Here is a 19,825-nt window from a genome sequence, read left to right as displayed (position 1 = left end):
GACAGTTCAGCCCCCTGAATACAACATGAAAATGTACGTTTTTGTAGAGATGGACAACATTGAATGAATTGATAATCTTTTACTACTATTTAATTGACAAAATTGACATTTATTATTTTTAGCATTTAGAAAAGACATTAATAGTATGAAGCATTATGTAAAGTCAAGTCATTACTATAAAAAATATGCAGTTTTGCTATATTGTTAGGTCAAATAAAATGCATTTGTTTCCGGGTGTGCTGGACAAATACTTATTCTCTGCAGATATGTTGTAGTTTAGAGCTTAAAAAACACATATTTTGCTTGAACCCATTAGAAACAATGTTGATTGACCTAATCTTATTACAAAAGTATTGTATAAAATGTTTATTTTGGGTACAAAGATCCATGAAACACCGTACAGCAAGAAACCAGATAAAAACAAATATATAAAAAAAACAATAAAACCAGCAAGCTCATATAACCATCAATCCCACAATTTAATAGGAGACATAAAATAAATTGAAAATAAAGTGAGGAGATTTTAGAGGAGATAGTGCTGCATCTACAAGTTTTAAAAAAAGTGCACTTTTGAAACATCATTGCTTCGGCACTTTGACACTGCGAATGCGGATAATCCAGGCAGCATACACAAATATTGTCATCCCAACAGAAATTTCCTCTCTCATGTCCAAACGTAAAGTGCGTAGTGCATGAACATAATGACGAACGCCCTAAGGATTACATACTGGCCTTAGCCATAGTTTTCGTGGTCTATCATAGGCTTGACAGAAAAAGGCAAAATGGTGTGGAGTTTCTTCCGCTGAATTAAATGAGGGACACATGTTAGAAATGCAATACTGCAAGCCCCATTTTATACAGAGACTATTTGATGGCAGAACCCCATATCTCCATTTTAAAAGCAGTTTCAGAGGGATGGGGCCTGGAAGGATGTCAAAAAATGATTCATAAGTGGGGGAGTGCTTGATGTCTAAAATGATCAGTTAGACTACCCGCTTTGACATATTCCAGATCCCTCAACCACATATACTCTTTCAGTCATTCTTTGTACATGGAGTGAGGTACTTGTTTTGCCAAGACAGGGGTATTCCAGAGGAAAGGCAAGCCGTTCTCATACAATGTGGCTTTCATATATGCAAACCAAGAAATCCTCTCACAACCCGGATATTTAGGAAGAGCCCTGATCACAACTCTGTAGCATTTTAGTTCATCTTTGGACCAAAGTCTGTGCCAGTGCATAATAGAATGACACATAATAGGTTGATTTATAGGGACAATCTCCAAATCCAGGAGTTGGGGAGGAAAGGGGCACTGTCCAGGAGGTTAAGAAAGCTCCTCACAAAACTATTTTCTGTTTTGCTAAGTTCATCACTCTTGGCATGGCCCCACAATTTTACACCATACATGGCTCTAATTTTTGCTTTAAGGTTGTAAATCTCCACCACTGGTTCCAAGGAATGTGAATGGGCCCTTGTGCACAGGTTTGCTACAGCACCAGCGTCTTTATGCAGTTTTAATGAGCACCAGTGTGTTGACCAACTAATTTTGTGAGTCAAACAGACCCTCAAATACACAAACGTTTTCACTTTTTCTAGAGCGACACCCTGCACCATGATATTTGCTCTAACAAATTTATAAGGATTAAAAGCCATAAATTTAGTTTTAGTAATATTTAGTTCAAGACCACGATTGCAGCAGAAAATTAAAAAAGTGATCAAGTAGACTCTCACCTGGGGTAGTTCCTTGGGTCCCCAACTCTTCTACGTCTCCTGGGTCCAGTCTCAACTTAGGTCGTGGTTCACATTCCACTATTTTTATATATGATCTGGTCTCTCCCTGGGGACTACTGTGTATTGATGCTACTTGCTGTTCTATGTCTAAAGTAATATGTGCATTGTGGTTATATCTCCGGATAGGAGATAGTGTAACATGTTAATGAGTGATTGTAATAAATATCTATTTTTATAAATACACTGTGCGGTTCTTTTTCATTTAGCCTGTAATACAGGATTAGATACTGGTAAACCAAGCTGGTTTGCACTCTTCCGTGATTAAGCCTGAAGGCTTCTCTCCACAGCTTCCACTTAGAGTGCTTTCTATGGTTATCTAAACCCCCTAAAATCACCATAAGGGTTACTAGGTTAGTGCAGGGTGTTACACTCACATAAGTGAGCACCATATATTGACCCAGCTTCTCACAACTTGGCAGTGTTTATAATTGCAGTTCAGATATCTTAGTGACACATATGTTAAAATCAAAATGCAATGCAATGCTACAATGTCAACAATAACGGGGCAGATGTATCTTAAATACACACTAGGGTCCCAATCAAAAGCGGGTCATAATATTATGATCCCTTGTCAAACTCTAGTTGATACAGAGGTTAGAAATCCGAGTAAAGCAGTGTTTTACTCACCCAATAATTATCTAGAGCAAGAAAATCCACACCCCTATAATTTTTATTAGATCAGTTTTGGCATGTCAAACCTGCTGAAATATGCTCAGGGGAAATGTTCGGTTATTACGTAGACTTGTAGACTTGAGTGCAGTAGGCACAGAATTCCATTTATTGTGTCTACTATCCGATAATTTAAGCTATTAATGGATGTGGTAAATACCGCACCCTGCAGTATCTGTATTTCCTGGATCCAGTAACTCATGCCTCCCTGCTCCACTTGTGAACGAGGCCTAAGAAGATAACCATATACAGTTGCTTGAGATCAAAATATCAATTCAGTAACGGAAGGCTTGGTAAATGATAGAGAATCATTCTCCCACTATAAACTGTGGGTTCACAACATTTCCTTGAGACTCATCACCCAAGAAAAGCCTGAAAAATGCCTGATTTTATTAATGAAAAGTTTACACATTGCCTCCACCGGCACTGTATTCATGAAATCAATGAAAATGACAGCTGTGATGGGTCGGGGTTTCCCTTAGTTTCTTTTAGACAAAAAATTTAAACATTTTGTAAGCATTTTTTCATAAAGCAATCCTTTATTTTATGAATACAGTGGGCCAGCCAGTAGCACATAATTGAGCATATTTGACATCTTGTTTAGGTTTCACCTGCACGTCACTTGCGCTGTGCATGATAAATCAATTTTCTTAGATATAAACTTAAAAGGTATTTACATCCCGCCTTCTATCTTTCATGGCTTCTCATTGCTTCCTGTGCGTGCCACTTACCTTTCCTCCATTTCTATTGGCAGTAGCATATTTTCACGCATTTATCGATGCTTGTTGTTCGTATGCTTCTCTTATTAGTTTCCTGCCGCCGAAATACTGTTAACATCCACTTTTGGTGGAACTATATTTTCATAAAGTTTGCCTTTTATTCTTGCAGCATATTTATAAAATAATTTATCACTGCGGAAAGATTAAATGGTTTGCATAGAATCACAGGAAGTTGCGTAGCACCACAGAGCCTCAAACCAGGATCCCCAGCTCTCAAGTCAGCAGCTCTGGCAACTGCACCACATCCTCTCCACGCCTGTGTTATCCGTCAGGGAGCTCTTTCTTTCTCCCGGATAATGAATGATGAAAACATCTCTTTATTCATTACTTAGGCAAAACTGATGCATTACCAATGCTTGTTTTGCAATTTGCTACTGAACAGTCATAAAACATTGTTCCCTGTAAAGTATAGATAAAGTCAAATTAACACAACGCAACTGGATAGCAAATACCTATTAAAACATAACTGCGATACAAATTGGATTGAAAGTTACATTAGTATATATCTGTTCACTTAACTACACCCTGTAAAAGGGTTAAATATTTCTATCATATATTTTGATTTCTTTTTGTAGCCGAATAAAGCCTATGGGCCTCATCATTGCACTTGATGAAAATCTGTCAGCCAAAGGCGAATTATACTGGGATGACGGTGAATCTAGAAGTAAGTTTGTTTTGAGTCAAATCTTTAATCATCGTAAAATAATATGTTTGTTCATTTCAATCTCAGAATCAACACACATTTGCAAACCAGTGCCTGTGGCCATTTCACAATGAAATAATGCATAATTAGAAATAACGTGGCACACCATTCATATGCAAGGGAAATATAAACTGAGAGTTGATCACTGCTTTGTGCTGACTCAAAATGGTCATCTCAATCCAGAATCAAGAAGAAATTGAAATGCAACACAAAGGATTCCCTGAGAAGCTTCTTCCTCCAGGAATGAATGAGTCATATTTGAGGGAGATAATCCTTCTGATTGAGTGGTAAACAAGGTTCTATAGGTCCAAATATTGAAATGTGGGTTGGTTGTGCATAAACCCAATCTGCTCCAGCATATCACCTTCTACTGAATACTATTTCATTTTAATATATCTTCAGCATCTCAAAATTCAAGTGTGTATCACTGAGCCGTTAGTATGATAGTCAAAAGTCTTGTCATGAGGCTATTCTTTCTGCTATTTTGGGTTCTCTAGATCTGCCTTAACTCAAGAGAGTTTTGACCTACATTTCTGTTGAGAGGTTAGCACTCTGGCGAATGACTTCATTTTGCGTGCAATTAGGCAGGATAATTTTCTATGCACATTCCATTAAAGGAGGAATTTATGGTGGCACTATATTGCTAGTACTGATTGTTTTGGACTTAAACGTTTTTCTACGAAAGCTGATTATTAGGTTTGCCACCTTGAAAGTCTTATTTTGGGGTGGGTATGTGTAGGTAATTACCATTATTGCATGTGTATATCATGAATAAATCTATGTGATTAGATGTAGCTCTATTAGAAAAGACATACTTTTAGATCCATGACTGAGGATATTGTTCCATAAGAGGAAAGATTTCACAAATATCCCACAAGAACTTTAGACCTGGCACCATTTAAAACGTCTAGATTTTTCAGATGTTGTGTTTTAATTACTTCATAGCCATATTATTAAATTGTTGAGGCGTTGAGGATCGCATTTTTGATGGTTGGAATTCAGTTGGATACAAGGGAGCAAAAGCAGTAAGAAATTATTTTCATGCGATTCTTAGTCCGCTTGTTAGTTAAATGACTATATGTGCAGTTCACTTTTAAGAAGATTCTTGATGCACATGTAGTGTGGCTCTCTCCTTAGCTGGAGGTCCAAGGTAGTGAAAAAATGTGGACCTCGTACTCCAATGGAATACCTGCCATGTTTTAGTCATTTGTATTGTGGTTGTTTAATAACTAGAACAGTTGTTCAGCTGATGTGTCTCTTAGGTATGTAGATGTTCATCAGCTAATGCATGCAAGGCCAACCAGGCATTCTTCCCTGGTCACACACTTGTGAGGACCACACAGGACTGCAAATAAGTTTCAGACAAGGGAAGTGAGAGATTTAGAGTGAAGGTGTGTTGCTCCCACCACGGCACTAAGATGTTTAATTCTGAGGTTTTGTTATTATATAACCCTGTGGAATTCAGAAAATGTGCTTAGAGGACAGTGGTGGAGTGGTTAGGTAGGAGCAAAAAGTAATTTTTCCTGGGCCGTACAATTGCTTCTGGCTGACCTGTACTGTGACCTTTGTTTCAATAGGCTCCCTGGGGAATGCATACCATTTGAAACGTCATTCTTTGCTGCGCCTTGAAATAGTGGAAGTATTTATGGCTCGTTTCATTTTATCCTTGTTTCACAAACTCAAGTACAGATTTTTGTCCAAATTCATTAATATCTCAAGCCTATCTGTGGGAATTCTCCCCAACTCGTTGTAAATAAGGTCCCCATAAACCGCCATAACCATTACGAGGCATTTTATAAGCTTTTTGTTTCTTGTGTAGTTTGAGTGATTGGATATTCTCCAAAACAAAGACTTATTAAGTATCTTGGAGCCTGAGACTGCTGAATTGATTCAGGTTATGGACAAGAGATCTGCATGGAAAATGACTCCCAGATGTCTAGCTTTATGTGAGGTCTTTTTCTGTATGGATGTCAACTTGGATGTCTTCAGAGAATCTCTGGGGCTGCATTACATTTAGAGTGCACTGTTAAATTCTGAGTCATGGAGTATACTTAAGTTGGTGTGCCAGGTATATTCCAGGATAGGTCACTATATTACAGTGAATGTGATGTTCAGAGTGTAGACACAAGAGACATCACCTTTCCGACTCCTCACCCACGCACACAAAGCCCTACACAACCAAGGCCCGGGATACCTCAACAGCCGCCTCAACTTCTACGCTCCCAAACGCCAGCTTCGATCAACCGGCCACGCCCTCGCCGCCGTCCCCCGCATCCGAAGAGCCACCACAGGAGGACGGTCCTTCTCCTACCTCGCCGCCAAGACATGGAACTCCCTCCCGACTCACCTCCGCCTGACCCAGGACCACCTCGCCTTCAGGAAGCAACTCAAGACCTGGCTGTTCGAGCAGTAGCGGACCCCCCCTCCCTAGCGCCTTGAGACCCTTTGGGTGAGTAGTGCGCTATATAAATGCTGTGATTGATTGATTGAACTCCCACCTGCATTGTGATCAGGACATTCGTTAAAGGAAGAGCTGCTCTTTGCAGTCACTGGTCTGCTCACTGCAGGTTGCATCATGGCCGGTGTTTTAATGGGGTCTGCTGCCTCCTGAGGGATGCTGAGAGTTTCCTTTGACCACTCTTGTTGCCTCCCTACTTGCACCCTTGAGGGGTGAATTGACTGTGTGCCACATCTATGTGATGCCCAGTCACTGCCCCTCTTTATAGCTCCTTTGCCTCTGCACCTGCATCTGTAACATGGCACGAAGACAAATGCAAAGGATTGATTCACTTGTAAGGGGCCATGCCCACTAGCAGATAAAGGCCTGTCCCCTTGACGTTGCACCTGCATACATTTAGCACAGCAAGATCCATATTACAGAAGGGTCTGTGCAAACATCTGTCAGCCCCACTGTAATGCCAAAGTGCCCTGGTAGTCCACAAAGTAGGCATACATTTCCATTCTACCACTGAGTCACTCTAGATAATGTGGTTCTTGGAAGTTTTGTTATTGTTCCCCGAAAAATACATATGGCATCTTTAATAAGCAGCAGCTGTTACACACAAAGGCCATTTTAAATCTTTGTATTTAATCGCATTTAAGCATAAACAGTAATTGCCATGACCTACTCTGGCAGTTTATATAACAGCAAATACAGAGTAAATGTCTAAACTATCATATTTTAGTCCATTAAATGTAGTGCATCCTAAAGATATTGTATTACTAAATTGTGTTTCTGATTTTTTCTAGATGCAATAGAGACTGGGAACTATATCCACGGGGAGTTCACAGTGGCTTCGGTAAGAATGCTGTTTTTAGGACAAGTTTTTTTTCATTCATTCATTCAATGGAAAAGAGTTACCGAGAAATAAATCAGCACTGAGTGGCAATGCGAATAGTGTTAATTATACCATTTAAATACGTCTACTGGGCAATATATTAGACACCCACTATCTTAATATACAAATTAAAAATGCACTCATTGGTTGTTCTCTCATTTTATAACACGTGAGGCTAATATTAGTAATATGGCTGGGTTCAAACTGGAATGTCATGGGGAGCAAAAGAATGATGGATTTAGGCCCAGATCTCTGTATTGGAGTGAATGTATGGCTTTGTTCCGCATTCTGTTTAATTGTTCTTTTTTTTAAAAGTCACCAATTCCATTTCAAAGTAAGTGGCAAAATAGCCTATAGAACAAAAGCAACCATATGTTGCTTTTGTATCTTACTTTAACAGTCATTGAGAAAACTAATAAATGGTGCCATTCAATATTTCTATTAATCTTTGCACTGACACAGCCGTGCGTGTTTTAAAGGAATGATATTGCAAAAAGTAATTTTTTGCTCTGGTCAGTGGTGAAAAAGTCCGTAAAAAATTGAACTGCACTTTTGCTTGACTGCCAAGCAGTGGGGCAAATTGTTCAAGCCTAGTGCCATGTAGATACACTTCACTCTAACATTATCATTATAGCTGTATAACAAATCATATTATCTGGCGCTGACTATTAACTCTCTGAAATAGATTTTCTTTGTGTCAATGTGTGAGCTTTGATTCTTTGTCTTTTTGTTTGTTTATTGGAAGTTAAAGTCGATACAAAATTTCCTAAGTTTTGTGGTCAGTTTGCTCTCCTGCCCTGTGTGGCTTTCACTCTCATTTTTTTCCATCTGGATAATACTTTTTCTGATCCGTACCATAGCTATTCTTCTAACACAACTCCAGTCGCGGTATTATTTCTCTCAGACCTGATAGAACTCATTTATTTCTCCCATCAGATCTCTTGTTTGTTTACAATCCATGGTTAATCCCTCATTCCACCTCTTGATCTAGCTTTGCAGAAACATTTATTTAAGATATTTTAAATGACAAATAGTATAAAGCAACAGAATAACTATATAATCGAACCCACTTCCGTCAAGTTCCCTTTAAATCGGGAGTTATGCCAGGATGATTGGTGCTCAAGGTAAAATACTTTTTTTCCACTTTGGCACTCCCTATCTCCCAGAAAAATGCAGTTTTCAGGATTTTCCTTCCTAAGTCGTGCCTCTGAGGATGTCTTGCCGCCCCAAATGAGCTTGATGATCGTATTTAAAATTAATCTGAGAAAGAAAACATGAAGCATCCTAAAAGAGAAGACTGAATCATTGTGACATCACTATACCATTTACCATACACGTTGGTGCACCCCAAAACCTTGCTTTAAAAGAAAGGCATTTATTCCCAGGGGCCTTATGGCGGACCTATTTATGCAGAAATTAAAACACCCAACGCTGACAATGCATATTGAGGTATGCAAGCCATGAGTTAAGATTCTTATTTAAAAAACAGCCGGAAAAAATCCGAGATTTACTGGGTGGAATTTTGCACAGAATCCACTATTTCATGGGGTTTAAAGTACTCATTTACTGTGCAATTTACATATGTTGGGATTGTTCAAGTTTCCAATTTCAGACTCTCAGCTCCTTCAGGTTCTCAACCATCTCACCCATGGGTGTACCAGCATAACTTCTCCAAAAAGTGTAAGTTCTTGTGACAATTTAATTTTCACAGACTTGCACCAGAAGACGAGAGATTCCCCAAAACGACTAAAAGACGTATTCACTCTTATAAACAATGGGAGTATGGCATGATAAATGACATCTGTCATTCCACATGGAAAAAATCTGCATACCACAAAAACATATTCCCACTAATGTTGCTTTTCCCGATCACTATTTACTAACATATTCTTTTCGCTTAGAAGTGATGTATCAGGTGTCCCAAATCGATACATTTCTGTTCAGTTTGATCACAAATGATTGTTGTTATCGATTTTAGGTATTATGATCTCATAGATGTATGTTTGTGTACATATTTTATGTTTCAGAGCCGTTTGACTATAACGTACAGAACAGCAGGATACACGGACCCAAATATGTTGAAGTTTGAAGAACTAAGAATACTAGGAATAAATCAAAACATTACGGATATAACAGTGACGCAAGGAGGGACCGTGCAGCCATCCTTGCCTATAATTGATTATGATCCAGCCCAAATGGTAATTTTGTTTGAACAAATATTTCACAATTGGGTGTGCTGTCTCTGAACTATCAATGGATAATGCAATGTCTGAAATATGATATCCGTGAATATATTTGCGATAGGGATGAAGTAGAGTGGAGGAAGAGCAAAGATCTTGGGGCCGGATGTTTGAAATCGTGTGTTCGTGATTTCCTAATCGCAAATTTTAGCAATTCGCTATTAGGAAATCGCAAACTGTGATGTACAACAGTGTGTTTGGCACTGTTAGTGATTCGCAGTTGGTAGCAAATGGACCTGCTTCATCAGTATTCATTAGGAAGGTACCAATTTGCGAACCATTTGGAATGGCCGTCACTCAAAGGGATGGTGTCCTGCTAGGGGTCAGCAGACCACCATGTCTGTGACTACTTTTTAAATAAAGCAATATTTTGTTTTGTAATGTGCCTTTTTTCCTTGAAGAAAAACAGGATGCATTTCAAAAATAAAAATGAAAAGCAACTTTTTCATTTTTAGGTCGAGCATTCGAGAACTCTTGTACATACTTTAGTTTAAACGTATATACTTTAGTACATACATATATGTGTATGTAGTTGGTGGGCTCTGAAGATCAGCCCTAGGAATTGTCTGCTTCCGCTTAGGGACTTTTTAGTCTGTTCAACTGCCTCCATTTAACCGTCTTGATAGAAAACGACCAGTAGAGGTCAGTTAAATACCAGATCACTTTAGCATTCTCTATGGATTCCAGTCCATAGAAATTGTCTTCCACGAGCACCTGTAGACAATAATATTTTTTTCAAATCTTGTTATTTCAGTGATATGACCACCAAAGTCCCTGATTTTATAATAAAACGAGAGCTTGGACTATACTATTTCCCACTGAAAGGCAATATTTCTGTTCATGTGTTCGCATACCTGGCGTGTCACACAGTTTGGTGCTTACTTTCCCTCAATGTTAAAGAACAGTACATATAAGGTCCCAAAGACGAGTCTGATTGCATTGCAAATGCTTGTATAAAAGTAGGCAGTGGTCAGTGGGACCACTGGCCTGCTCTTAAAAAACTTTGGCACCCACATTTACAAAGAGGGACCCCTTCCCATTTGCGAAGGGGTTACCACCAACTTGAAGTTGGTGGTAACTGGGAATATTTTGCGACCTCCTTCCCATCCACAACACATTCATACATACCAGTGCTATTCGGTATTAGGAAGGGATGCCCTAAACACGCCCCTTCCTAATATCGAAGTGCAAAAGCAAAATGCGATTCAGTAACAAGTTACCAAGTCGCATTTTGCCTTCAGTACATGGCAAAATACATGTGACCTCTCGCAAATGGCCAGATGGGCCCTTTGCAACTGGTAAAATGCTTGGTACATCGGGCCCGTTGTCCTTCCTAACTGGGAGGCACAGGTCATCTTTGCAGAGAGACCATTGTCTACATCACTCAAGATTTGATAGCTTTAAGGGACTCTAATGGTTATGCTCCTCGTGAGGTGAGCAGCCGAGACTTTAAATTTAAAATGTATTTCAGAGCTCTCACTCCTTGCAAAGTAAATACAGAAACCATTTCCAAATATATTTTTGTAAATGAAGGTTTGATCTTTAAGCACATCGGCGAGATTGCTGATTTAATGGCAACTTTAACTGTTTTTTTAGAGACCAGCCAGGCTACAGGATGAGTCGGAACCGGCTCATGAGATACTCTGTCAAAATCCCAAAGTTTATGAAAAATGTTTTAAGCTGCTATGATCAATCTAGGGATTCTCAGGCTGATTATAAGAGGAGAGGCTTTCCATGAGGTCAGCTGGTATTTATTAACTAAACAAGAGTGTGATACCACTTTTCTGTAATTAACAAAGATCTTTAAAAAAAAATCACAATTATGTCGTGTTTCCATTGTGTTCATGAACCTAGAATGAATTGTTACAGCTGATTGCACTTAATATTTAAACTCCATCACTGACATCTCAGTAAAACCTTTATCAATAACTTATTTTCACAGAAAGGCTTTCTTAAAGTGAGGCTTTTCTTTAGATTAAAAAACACCATCTAAAAATCCCCAAATTTAGTGAACAGTGCAGCTATAACTCCCACACGTGCTGTGGTGATAACCGCACAAGGGTAAGAGAGTCCTTCACAAAATGTAAATATAATTTTCACATAACACATGTCACTATATCTTTGTCTTCTTCGATGGCATTGCTGAATTTAATTCATGCCCAAGTATACACTGGATTCAACCTTCATCTAATAAATAGGTTAGAAAAAAGGGATTGCCCTTGCACAGGCAATAAGTTGCTCGAGGAATGTTGCTGAGTTCAAATAGGACTTTGGGTGTGGCAAGTTTTGTCTGCACTTAAGGCCTTACATTTGGCTGGAGTCTGCTCTCCAGCCGCGGCCGGTAGTGGAAGTACCGTCCGGGCGGTGATGTGGGGCGGGGGAGGGGCAGGGTGAGGGGTAGTAATGTATGGATTACGGACTTTAACAGGTAAGTGAACATATAAATAAATGAAATGAATTTCGTTGCATGCACTGCATCACCAAATGCGATGCAGTGCGCGCAACGAAATTCGTTTTATGTATTTATATCAAGAGGGGCCTGAAGCCCAGAGGCACCCTTGGATTTCCAAAATTGCGATGTCCTATTATGAAATCGCAAAATAGGGAATGCAAACCATTTCCTATTTGGACCATAGGTAGGTGGGTGTGCAAAAGCAAAAACATTTTCTATTTGCGATTTCCTAATGGCGATTCCTACTTTGTCACAAATTTTGTACATACCATTTTGCATTTACGAAAGGCAAAAAATAAGAATTTCCTACATCTGGCCCATTATCTCTACTCCCTACATGAATTTGTCATGGCCTTCTGCTATGTCCAAAGATCTCTGGGTATAGTATGCGTCCTTCAGGTTGGTGCTCCAGTTAAGACCCTATCTACAAGAGCCACATCGGTATGTGAGCAGTGAGTGCATGGCATACGCTTCATGTCTAGACAAAATCACCCTTCATCTTGAGCTCAATATAAGCATCTTGTATGTATGGTATATGGCACGGCTTTCAGAGAATCTCTGTGATGACACTCCAGACCGCATGAGAGTACCAGTAATGGTGCATGCACCTCAAGGACTCTTTAATCATTTCAATATATTTTCCCTCGATTTTAGTGAATGAAATATCGACCTCCTCAAAATCTGCCAGGGAGAAATGTTGTAATTTTTTATTTTGCATAATAATTGAACAGTTTGAATGTCTCACTCTTAAATAAACCCACAACATTTTATAATTACCTCCAACTATGTAGCTCAAACCTCACAATAAAAAAGTAGACATGCACAATTTTCATAATGCCGCATGAAGCTTTACATTTGTTTTCAACTAAAGTTAAAATACAATAATTGTGATTTTCAACCTGTTTTGATTGTGATCATAGTTTACATTCACCTCCTTCCTATACCCATAGCTATGTATAGTGATTATGTTTCCACAGGTCGAAACTTCCCTTTCTCAGTTTTAATGAGATAAAATCCTCACACTAAAAAGAATGAACATCTTATCAGACAATGAAGACGTTATTCTTCTTGGCTAAGAATATCACTATCTAAATCCAGGTAAAATTAAACACTCTTTAACATAGTTAAAATTAATATGTTTTGTTTCCTTTCACAGTCAGTTATTATTAAAGGACTCCAACTCGACCTGGGTAAACCGTACACCGTTGAGTGGAATAAATTCCTCCAAAGATTTGACTGTTACCCAGAAGGAAACCCAAGTCAGGCAGATTGTGAGGCTCGGAAATGTCTGTGGTCGGTAAGTAATCACAATATTTTGTATTATTAAGTTCTACCTTATATCCTCAGGGTGAGCCATGTACAAACATGTGTCTGCTGTTCATGGGCTAGGATCTGCCTCCATGTAAGAATGGCTGATTAACAGATTTGTCAAAAAGTCTTGTTTATATAGAACTGCACCTGCATTGGTAGTGGGTACCTGTGACTAAGCATAGAAATACTAGTTGCTAGGCAGTTCCCCTACTTTTTCATACTGATCGATCAGAGCAGGCATTATTAATACTTCACACAGCGTTTGTTGGCATAGGATCACATAAGCACTTGGTCCTGTTGAAGCAGACAAGAGTTATAGTAAATTCAATGTGCATGAGCAAACCCCAGATTAAGCTGTGCTCAACCCCCTGGTGGATTGGCACAGAGCAATGAGGCCTAATTTAGGGGCAATGTATACATTATTTGTGCAACACTTCAAACAGTAACACAGCGAAAACGCATCTCAAAAGAATCCCACTCCAGTTAAAAATATTAGAGTACGTTTTATTAAATAAAACAAAGCCAAAACAACAATAATACAATTAGATAAACCGGAGATATGCAATTTTAAAGATTTCAGTAAAAATAGCCCCAAAAAGTACAAAGCACCAACTGTGAATATCTCGTCGCTCAGGCAGACTGCGAATAGGAGTCAGTCACTACAGGGTTCCAGTTAGGCTCAGTTAGGTCCACAGGTCATGCAGCTGAAGCGATGGATCAGTTCTGACATGCAGCTATGCTGCGATGCATGGCTCTCCATCATCGTAGAGGATCCCGGAGACGGGGGGTTGCGATGTGAAGTCTGGCATCGAGGATGCATCGCCATGTGTCGGTTCTAAGGAGCTACATCTGCCGTTGTAGTTGAGGTTCCTGTCGACGAGAGATGTGAGGACCTGCGCCGATTACATGTCGTGCAACAGCAGTTTTGAAAAGGCTGCAGAGGCAATGCTGGTCTTTGCGACAAGTCTGATCTATGCAGCAGCAGCGATGGACGGGTGCTTCACGGGGTTGGTCAGCACAGCAGAGGACATGGCTTTGTTCTGCTGGGTCCACAGGGGGTAGCAAAGCACCTTAGGCTCACTTCCAAAGGTCCAGGACTGGGTTGGCACCACTTGGCAGGGTAGACTCACAGATGGCAGAGCCCAAGTGCAGATGCAGGGTTGTTGAGGACCTGTTGTGTCCCAGAGGCTTCAGATCAGGAGGCCAGCCAACTAGCTATTGGAGTCACTCTGGGATTCTGTGTTCAAGACATGCAAGTCCAGTCCTTCTCACCCAGGCAGGAGAGGAGCAAGCAGCAGGTCAGCATGGCAGGGCAGCAGTGCTTCAGAGAAACAGTCCAACAGAGTGGCTGTCCTTTCAGCAGCACACCAGTGCTTCTTCCTGGCTGTGTATTCACAGGTCCAGAAGTGTACTGAAGACTTGGTATCTGAGGTCCAATATCTACACCCAGTTCTGCCTTTGAAGTGGGGGAAAATCTTCTAGATGCTTCCCTTTAAAGTGCACAGGAGCCCTGCCTCCCCTGCCCTGGTACCGGACTACCTATAGGCAGTATACAGCCCTTTGCGTGGAGGCAGGAATCAGCCTATCAAGTGTATGTAGGGCCGTGCCCAGCTCCTACCTCTCATTCTGCTGATGATGGCCCACCCAACCACACCTAACCTCTGTATTGTATGTGACTGTCTTGGGGAAATACACACACACCAACTGTCAACTACACTCAGTTTAGCAAAGCACCTTAGGCTCACTTCCAAAGGTCCAGGACTGGGTTGGCACCCCTTGGCAGGGTAGACTCACAGATGGCAGAGCCCAAGTGCAGATGCAGGGTTGTTGAGGACCTGTTGTGTCCCAGAGGCTTCAGATCAGGAGGCCAGCCAACTAGCTATTGGAGTCACTCTGGGATTCTGTGTTCAAGAGATGCAAGTCCAGTCCTTCTCACCCAGGCAGGAGGGGAGCAAGCAGCAGGTCAGCATGGCATGGCAGGGCAGAGTCATGGCTTTGTTCTGCTGGGTCCACAGGGGGTAGCAAAGCACCTTAGGCTCACTTCCAAAGGTCCTGACTCAGAGACAGTATACAGGCTCTAAATGGCTAGGTAGGAAAATGCAGGCTGTCTATAAGTGGTATCATCAAAATTGTTTTTTAAATTCCAACTTTACCAAGAAGGAGGAATTTTCATTACAACGCCAAAGACACCAAACATGGCATGGTAGCATGCTTCCATTTGGAAATTACAGCTTATTAAGTGTAAATAAGGTAACTCCAATGATTGCCTATGGTAGAGGTGGCCTTGCAGTAGTGAAAAATTAACTTGAGAGCTTTTCACCACCAGGACATGTAAAGCTTTACATTTCATGCCCTACTTTTCAACACATTGCACTCCACCCTGTGGGCTGTTTAGAGCTTGCCCTAGGGGTGACTTATATGTAATGAAAAGGAAGGATTGTGCCTTGCAGAATATTTGTTTTGCCAGGTCAAAATGGCAGTTTAAAAATGTGCACACATGGTTCATTGGCAGACTTGAAACATGTTTAAAGTGCTTCTTAAGTGGGTAGCACAATCATTTGGATATAAGCCAGTGTTACCATGTTTTAAGGAGTGAGCACAAGCACTTTAGCACAGATTATCAAAAATAACGAGATCAGCAAAAATAAGGGGAGGAAGACAAAGTCTGGGGATGACCCTTCAGACGGGGTCAAGTTCCACAGTCTATATAAATACAGTAGCAAAATGTACCATTGAACATCTTAGAACGTTCTGTAAATGCGAAAGAATCTGAAATGGGAGACTGAAGATTAAACTAGTATCCTCAGATTGATCATTAAGAGAAGTGCATGTGCATGAAACAGAATATAGTGAGTAACCTTAACTGAATTTAGAAAAAAACCTAATTCCTGCTAAAATTACAATGTTGCTTTTTGGACTCCTTGTACTCAGCTACATATGGGTTAAGTTGGAAGACTGTAGGATTATGTCACTAGAGTCATACATATTTACATTGGTATTTTGAGAGCCACACATGACTATCAGACCCGCCTGTAGCCACATCTTATCACAAATGTATTATGTTTTGTTGTACAACATGTATCTGATTTTGTTCCATAGTTATGAGAGACAGAATACTGTCTAATTCATCTTCTCAAAAGTGACAAAAGAGGTATTTGTACCCGCTCCTTGAACTGGGAAGATAAACTAATTAAGTGATGGAGATGTTGGTACAATATCCACCAACTGCTTCAATTAACTGCTTGGTGGTTTTTTGAACAATAGTGTGAATAAATGAATAAAGCTTAGGGGGCTTTGCCTCAAATTACGTGTAAAAAAGAAAATATTTTTTTCAATAACCTATTTCATCCATGATCTTTCCCATTAATTTCTGACTCACACTACAAAGTTTGCCCAAGCCTCTTGTTAAAAAAAGGTTAAAAAAAATATTTAGCAGAAGAGAGCTGGGCAAGTTTGCAGGGTAGGTGTTTATTGTTCCTTTACCACTCTGTAGTAACTTAGTCCAGCCGAGTTGAAGTATTTCAAGAAGTATTTATTGAGATGTTAAGTAATCAAGAATATGTCAAGAACAAGATCAATTCAAACCCCACCAGGAGCAGCCAGCAGGCAGCTCAGCCCCATCATAACTGTCTTTCTCACAACCTCCACCCAACATTCCATGATGAAACACAGTAGAATCACAGTGCAGAGGTATTCCAGAGGCATTCCACTAGACAGCATGAAGTGGATAGAGGCATGCATATGAATATGCCATAAGTAGATTATAACATACCTCCTTTTCTTCGACAACAAAATAGAGAACATAGGAACATAGAACATGAAAGAAAGAAAAAGCGTACCAATAATTACGAGCTGGCACACCCACTGGCCAGACAGATGTGACAGGAAGGAATGAACAGCAAGAAGCATAGAAACTACAGAGAAGATATGAAATTAAAATAGATCAGATACATTCCCACTCTGTAACCACAAGACAAAGTAAAATGCGCAAGAACACCCAGATTAAAGGAGTGAGACAGATAAGCCGAAGGACATAAATAAGAACTATTCTGCCTTTTGTTCCCAACGAATGCATAAACGTGGAACAGACAGGTAACAAGACTGGAACACAAGAAAAATAAGAACTTTCATTCTCCTCTACAGAAAATAATGAGAAAGAGAATAAAAAGAACAACCCAGCAATCACTCCAGACACACCTACTGCTAAGGAGAGTATGAAAAGGTGAAACATTGAGTATATGATGGAAATGCCAAACAGAAGCAGAGGAAAGAACAAATACAAATCTTTCATATCACCCTGTTCAACAGCATTAATAAACAAGTTGAATAGATATTGAGATTTTGAAAAGGACCTCATATAAACAACCTGTAGAAATAATTAATGAATAATATTAAAACATTGAAAGGCTGCAATAGAAATTACATCCTCAAAAACATTGAGATGGAGAATACTCCATGTCTACAACCTCTGAAGGTCAAACATTGAAATATTGAAAGGCAGCAATAGAAATTGAAAACCTTAAAAGTCATACATTGAAAACATTAAGAAAATACTTTGAACGTGACTATTTGAAAAACGTGAGTACGTCGAAAAGTACAACAATGTAATCCCAAGAAGGAACACAACTGGACTGGATGTAGATTTGATGCACATTTGAAAAATAAACACATGTTCATATGCATAAGCACATATAAAAGTGAGATTGAAAACATGCATACACCCTGCAATCTTTGTAAGCAAACAGCATATTGAAATAGAATAATGTTGCACCAATTGAAAATATAAAAAAAACAAAATATACATTTTTGAAAATGTGCAACCTCGAAAATAATTTTAAAAACCAACTAGGTGGCAGCATAGAATTGAAAACCTTAAAAGTCACACATTGAAAACATTAGAAAATACTTTGAACGTGACTATTACCACAATGTAATCCCAAGAAAGAACACAACTGATGAAACAGCGTAAGTGAATATGCTATAAGTAGATTATAACACACTCCTTCCCTCCAAGGACGTTCCTCATCTTTGATTTTGTCTGAGAGACTCTCCGAGTGTTTCCAAACTAAATCAAATTAAACAAGGCTTGGGTGGAAGCCCAATGCTGAGAATGTAGCAACAAGGCACAATAACTTCATTTAGATTCACTGACAAATAGCAAATGTGGGTGTACTATTGAACAACAGTTATGTTCTGATTCCGACTGGTAAAGATAAAGACCAAAAAAGGATTTCTATTTGCTTGGAGGGGACAATTACTCTCTTACCAACTAGAGTAAAAACAAGGAGATTTATGTTGACTGTCAACCAGCATTTTATCCTGGTACATTGTGTGGCAGGGCTGTAGATGTGAGCCTCTTAAAAAGGCTTCTGTGAATATTATCACCTGTAAGCAGTCTAAACAATGCTGGCATTTATGCCTTCTGGATCATGAATTCCTCATCTGAACATGGTCCTTGATTCCTGAGGTACCTGAATATGAAAGAACCTGGAAAAGAGGCAGCCCTCTTCTCAAATGGAAATGAAATTAAATAAAACAAAAATGAATTTTGTAAAGGACACTTTTGCCCAGAGATATCTTGGTGCTACCAGCAACAGAAAGCGGAAGGAGTGAGATAGAAACTTAAACCAAAACCTAGTTGATAGTGAAGCCTAATGATTAAAAAGGCATGTTTTTAACACCTCTTTAAATGGAAGTAGGCCTGTGTATTTCTTCAGCTGTAGAGGAAAAGAGCTCCACAGCTTAGCCGTGCAGTGCACAAAGCTTCTACCCCTCCCCCAAAGGGCTTGTTTGAATTTGAGAATGACAACAATGTAAGCTGAAGAGGAGCACAGAGACCTAGACAGAGTATACCATGTAAAATTCCATTTGAAATAGCCAAGAACTGAATCATGTAGCGTATGAAGCATTAAAGTCAATGCACTGTGTGGTTGGGTAACCAATGAAGCTGAATTAAATCCAGTGATGCAGACTGATGTTAAGGTTTCCCGAACTGCATGGGAGCTGCAGCATTCTGCAAGACATGCAATTTGTTTAAAAGTATGTGTTGCATGTTGGTGTATAAGGCATTGCAGTAAGTCCTGTGGAAGGGAAGACTTCCTCATAGATTTTCAAAACAAAAAAGGATGAAGAGGTCAGAGCAGTGAATTGTTCTTAAATGACAATTTGTCTTAAAAAGAATCTCTAGATATTTTACTTTAAAGACAGGAATTGTCAAGGTTCCAAAGTCCTGCGGCCACCAAGCAGGGGTCAAAAGAAGATATTATTACCCAGCAGGAGCACTTTAGTTTTTTTTGGAGTTCAATTTTAGGCAATTATTGTACATCTAATTGCTGATATGCAACATGCAGCTATGAAATCTGCTTGCAGAGTCATCCATAGTCCCAGACACTGAGACCACAATCTGGGTATTGTCCGCATAGGAAACTACTGAGAAACAGAATGTTTTAATGAGTCTGGCCAAGGGGGTGAAATATAGATTGAAAAGGGTTAGGCTCAGGGACAAGCCCTGAGGAACACCACATTGTAAAAAAATGAGTTTGA

The 19,825-nt window shown here is 39.6% G+C and overlaps 1 protein-coding gene across 2 annotated transcripts in view; it reads left to right on the top strand.

Moving 5' to 3' along the window:
- The window catches only part of SI (sucrase-isomaltase), a 645,776-nt gene that overhangs the window by 233,534 nt on the left and 392,417 nt on the right, over positions 1–19,825 (top strand). For both annotated transcript variants that reach the window (XM_078665617.1, XM_078665618.1), the window contains exons 22-25: positions 3,814–3,902; positions 7,191–7,240; positions 9,307–9,477; positions 13,128–13,268. In XM_078665617.1, coding sequence (XP_078521743.1) covers positions 3,814–3,902; positions 7,191–7,240; positions 9,307–9,477; positions 13,128–13,268 — 451 coding nt within the window. The remainder of the gene's footprint in view (positions 1–3,813; positions 3,903–7,190; positions 7,241–9,306; positions 9,478–13,127; positions 13,269–19,825) is intronic.

The sequence above is a fragment of the Lissotriton helveticus genome, chromosome 11 (genome assembly GCF_964261635.1).
Source record: "Lissotriton helveticus chromosome 11, aLisHel1.1, whole genome shotgun sequence".
NCBI lineage: Eukaryota > Metazoa > Chordata > Amphibia > Caudata > Salamandridae > Lissotriton > Lissotriton helveticus.
This window is presented reverse-complemented; position numbering and strand designations above follow the sequence as displayed.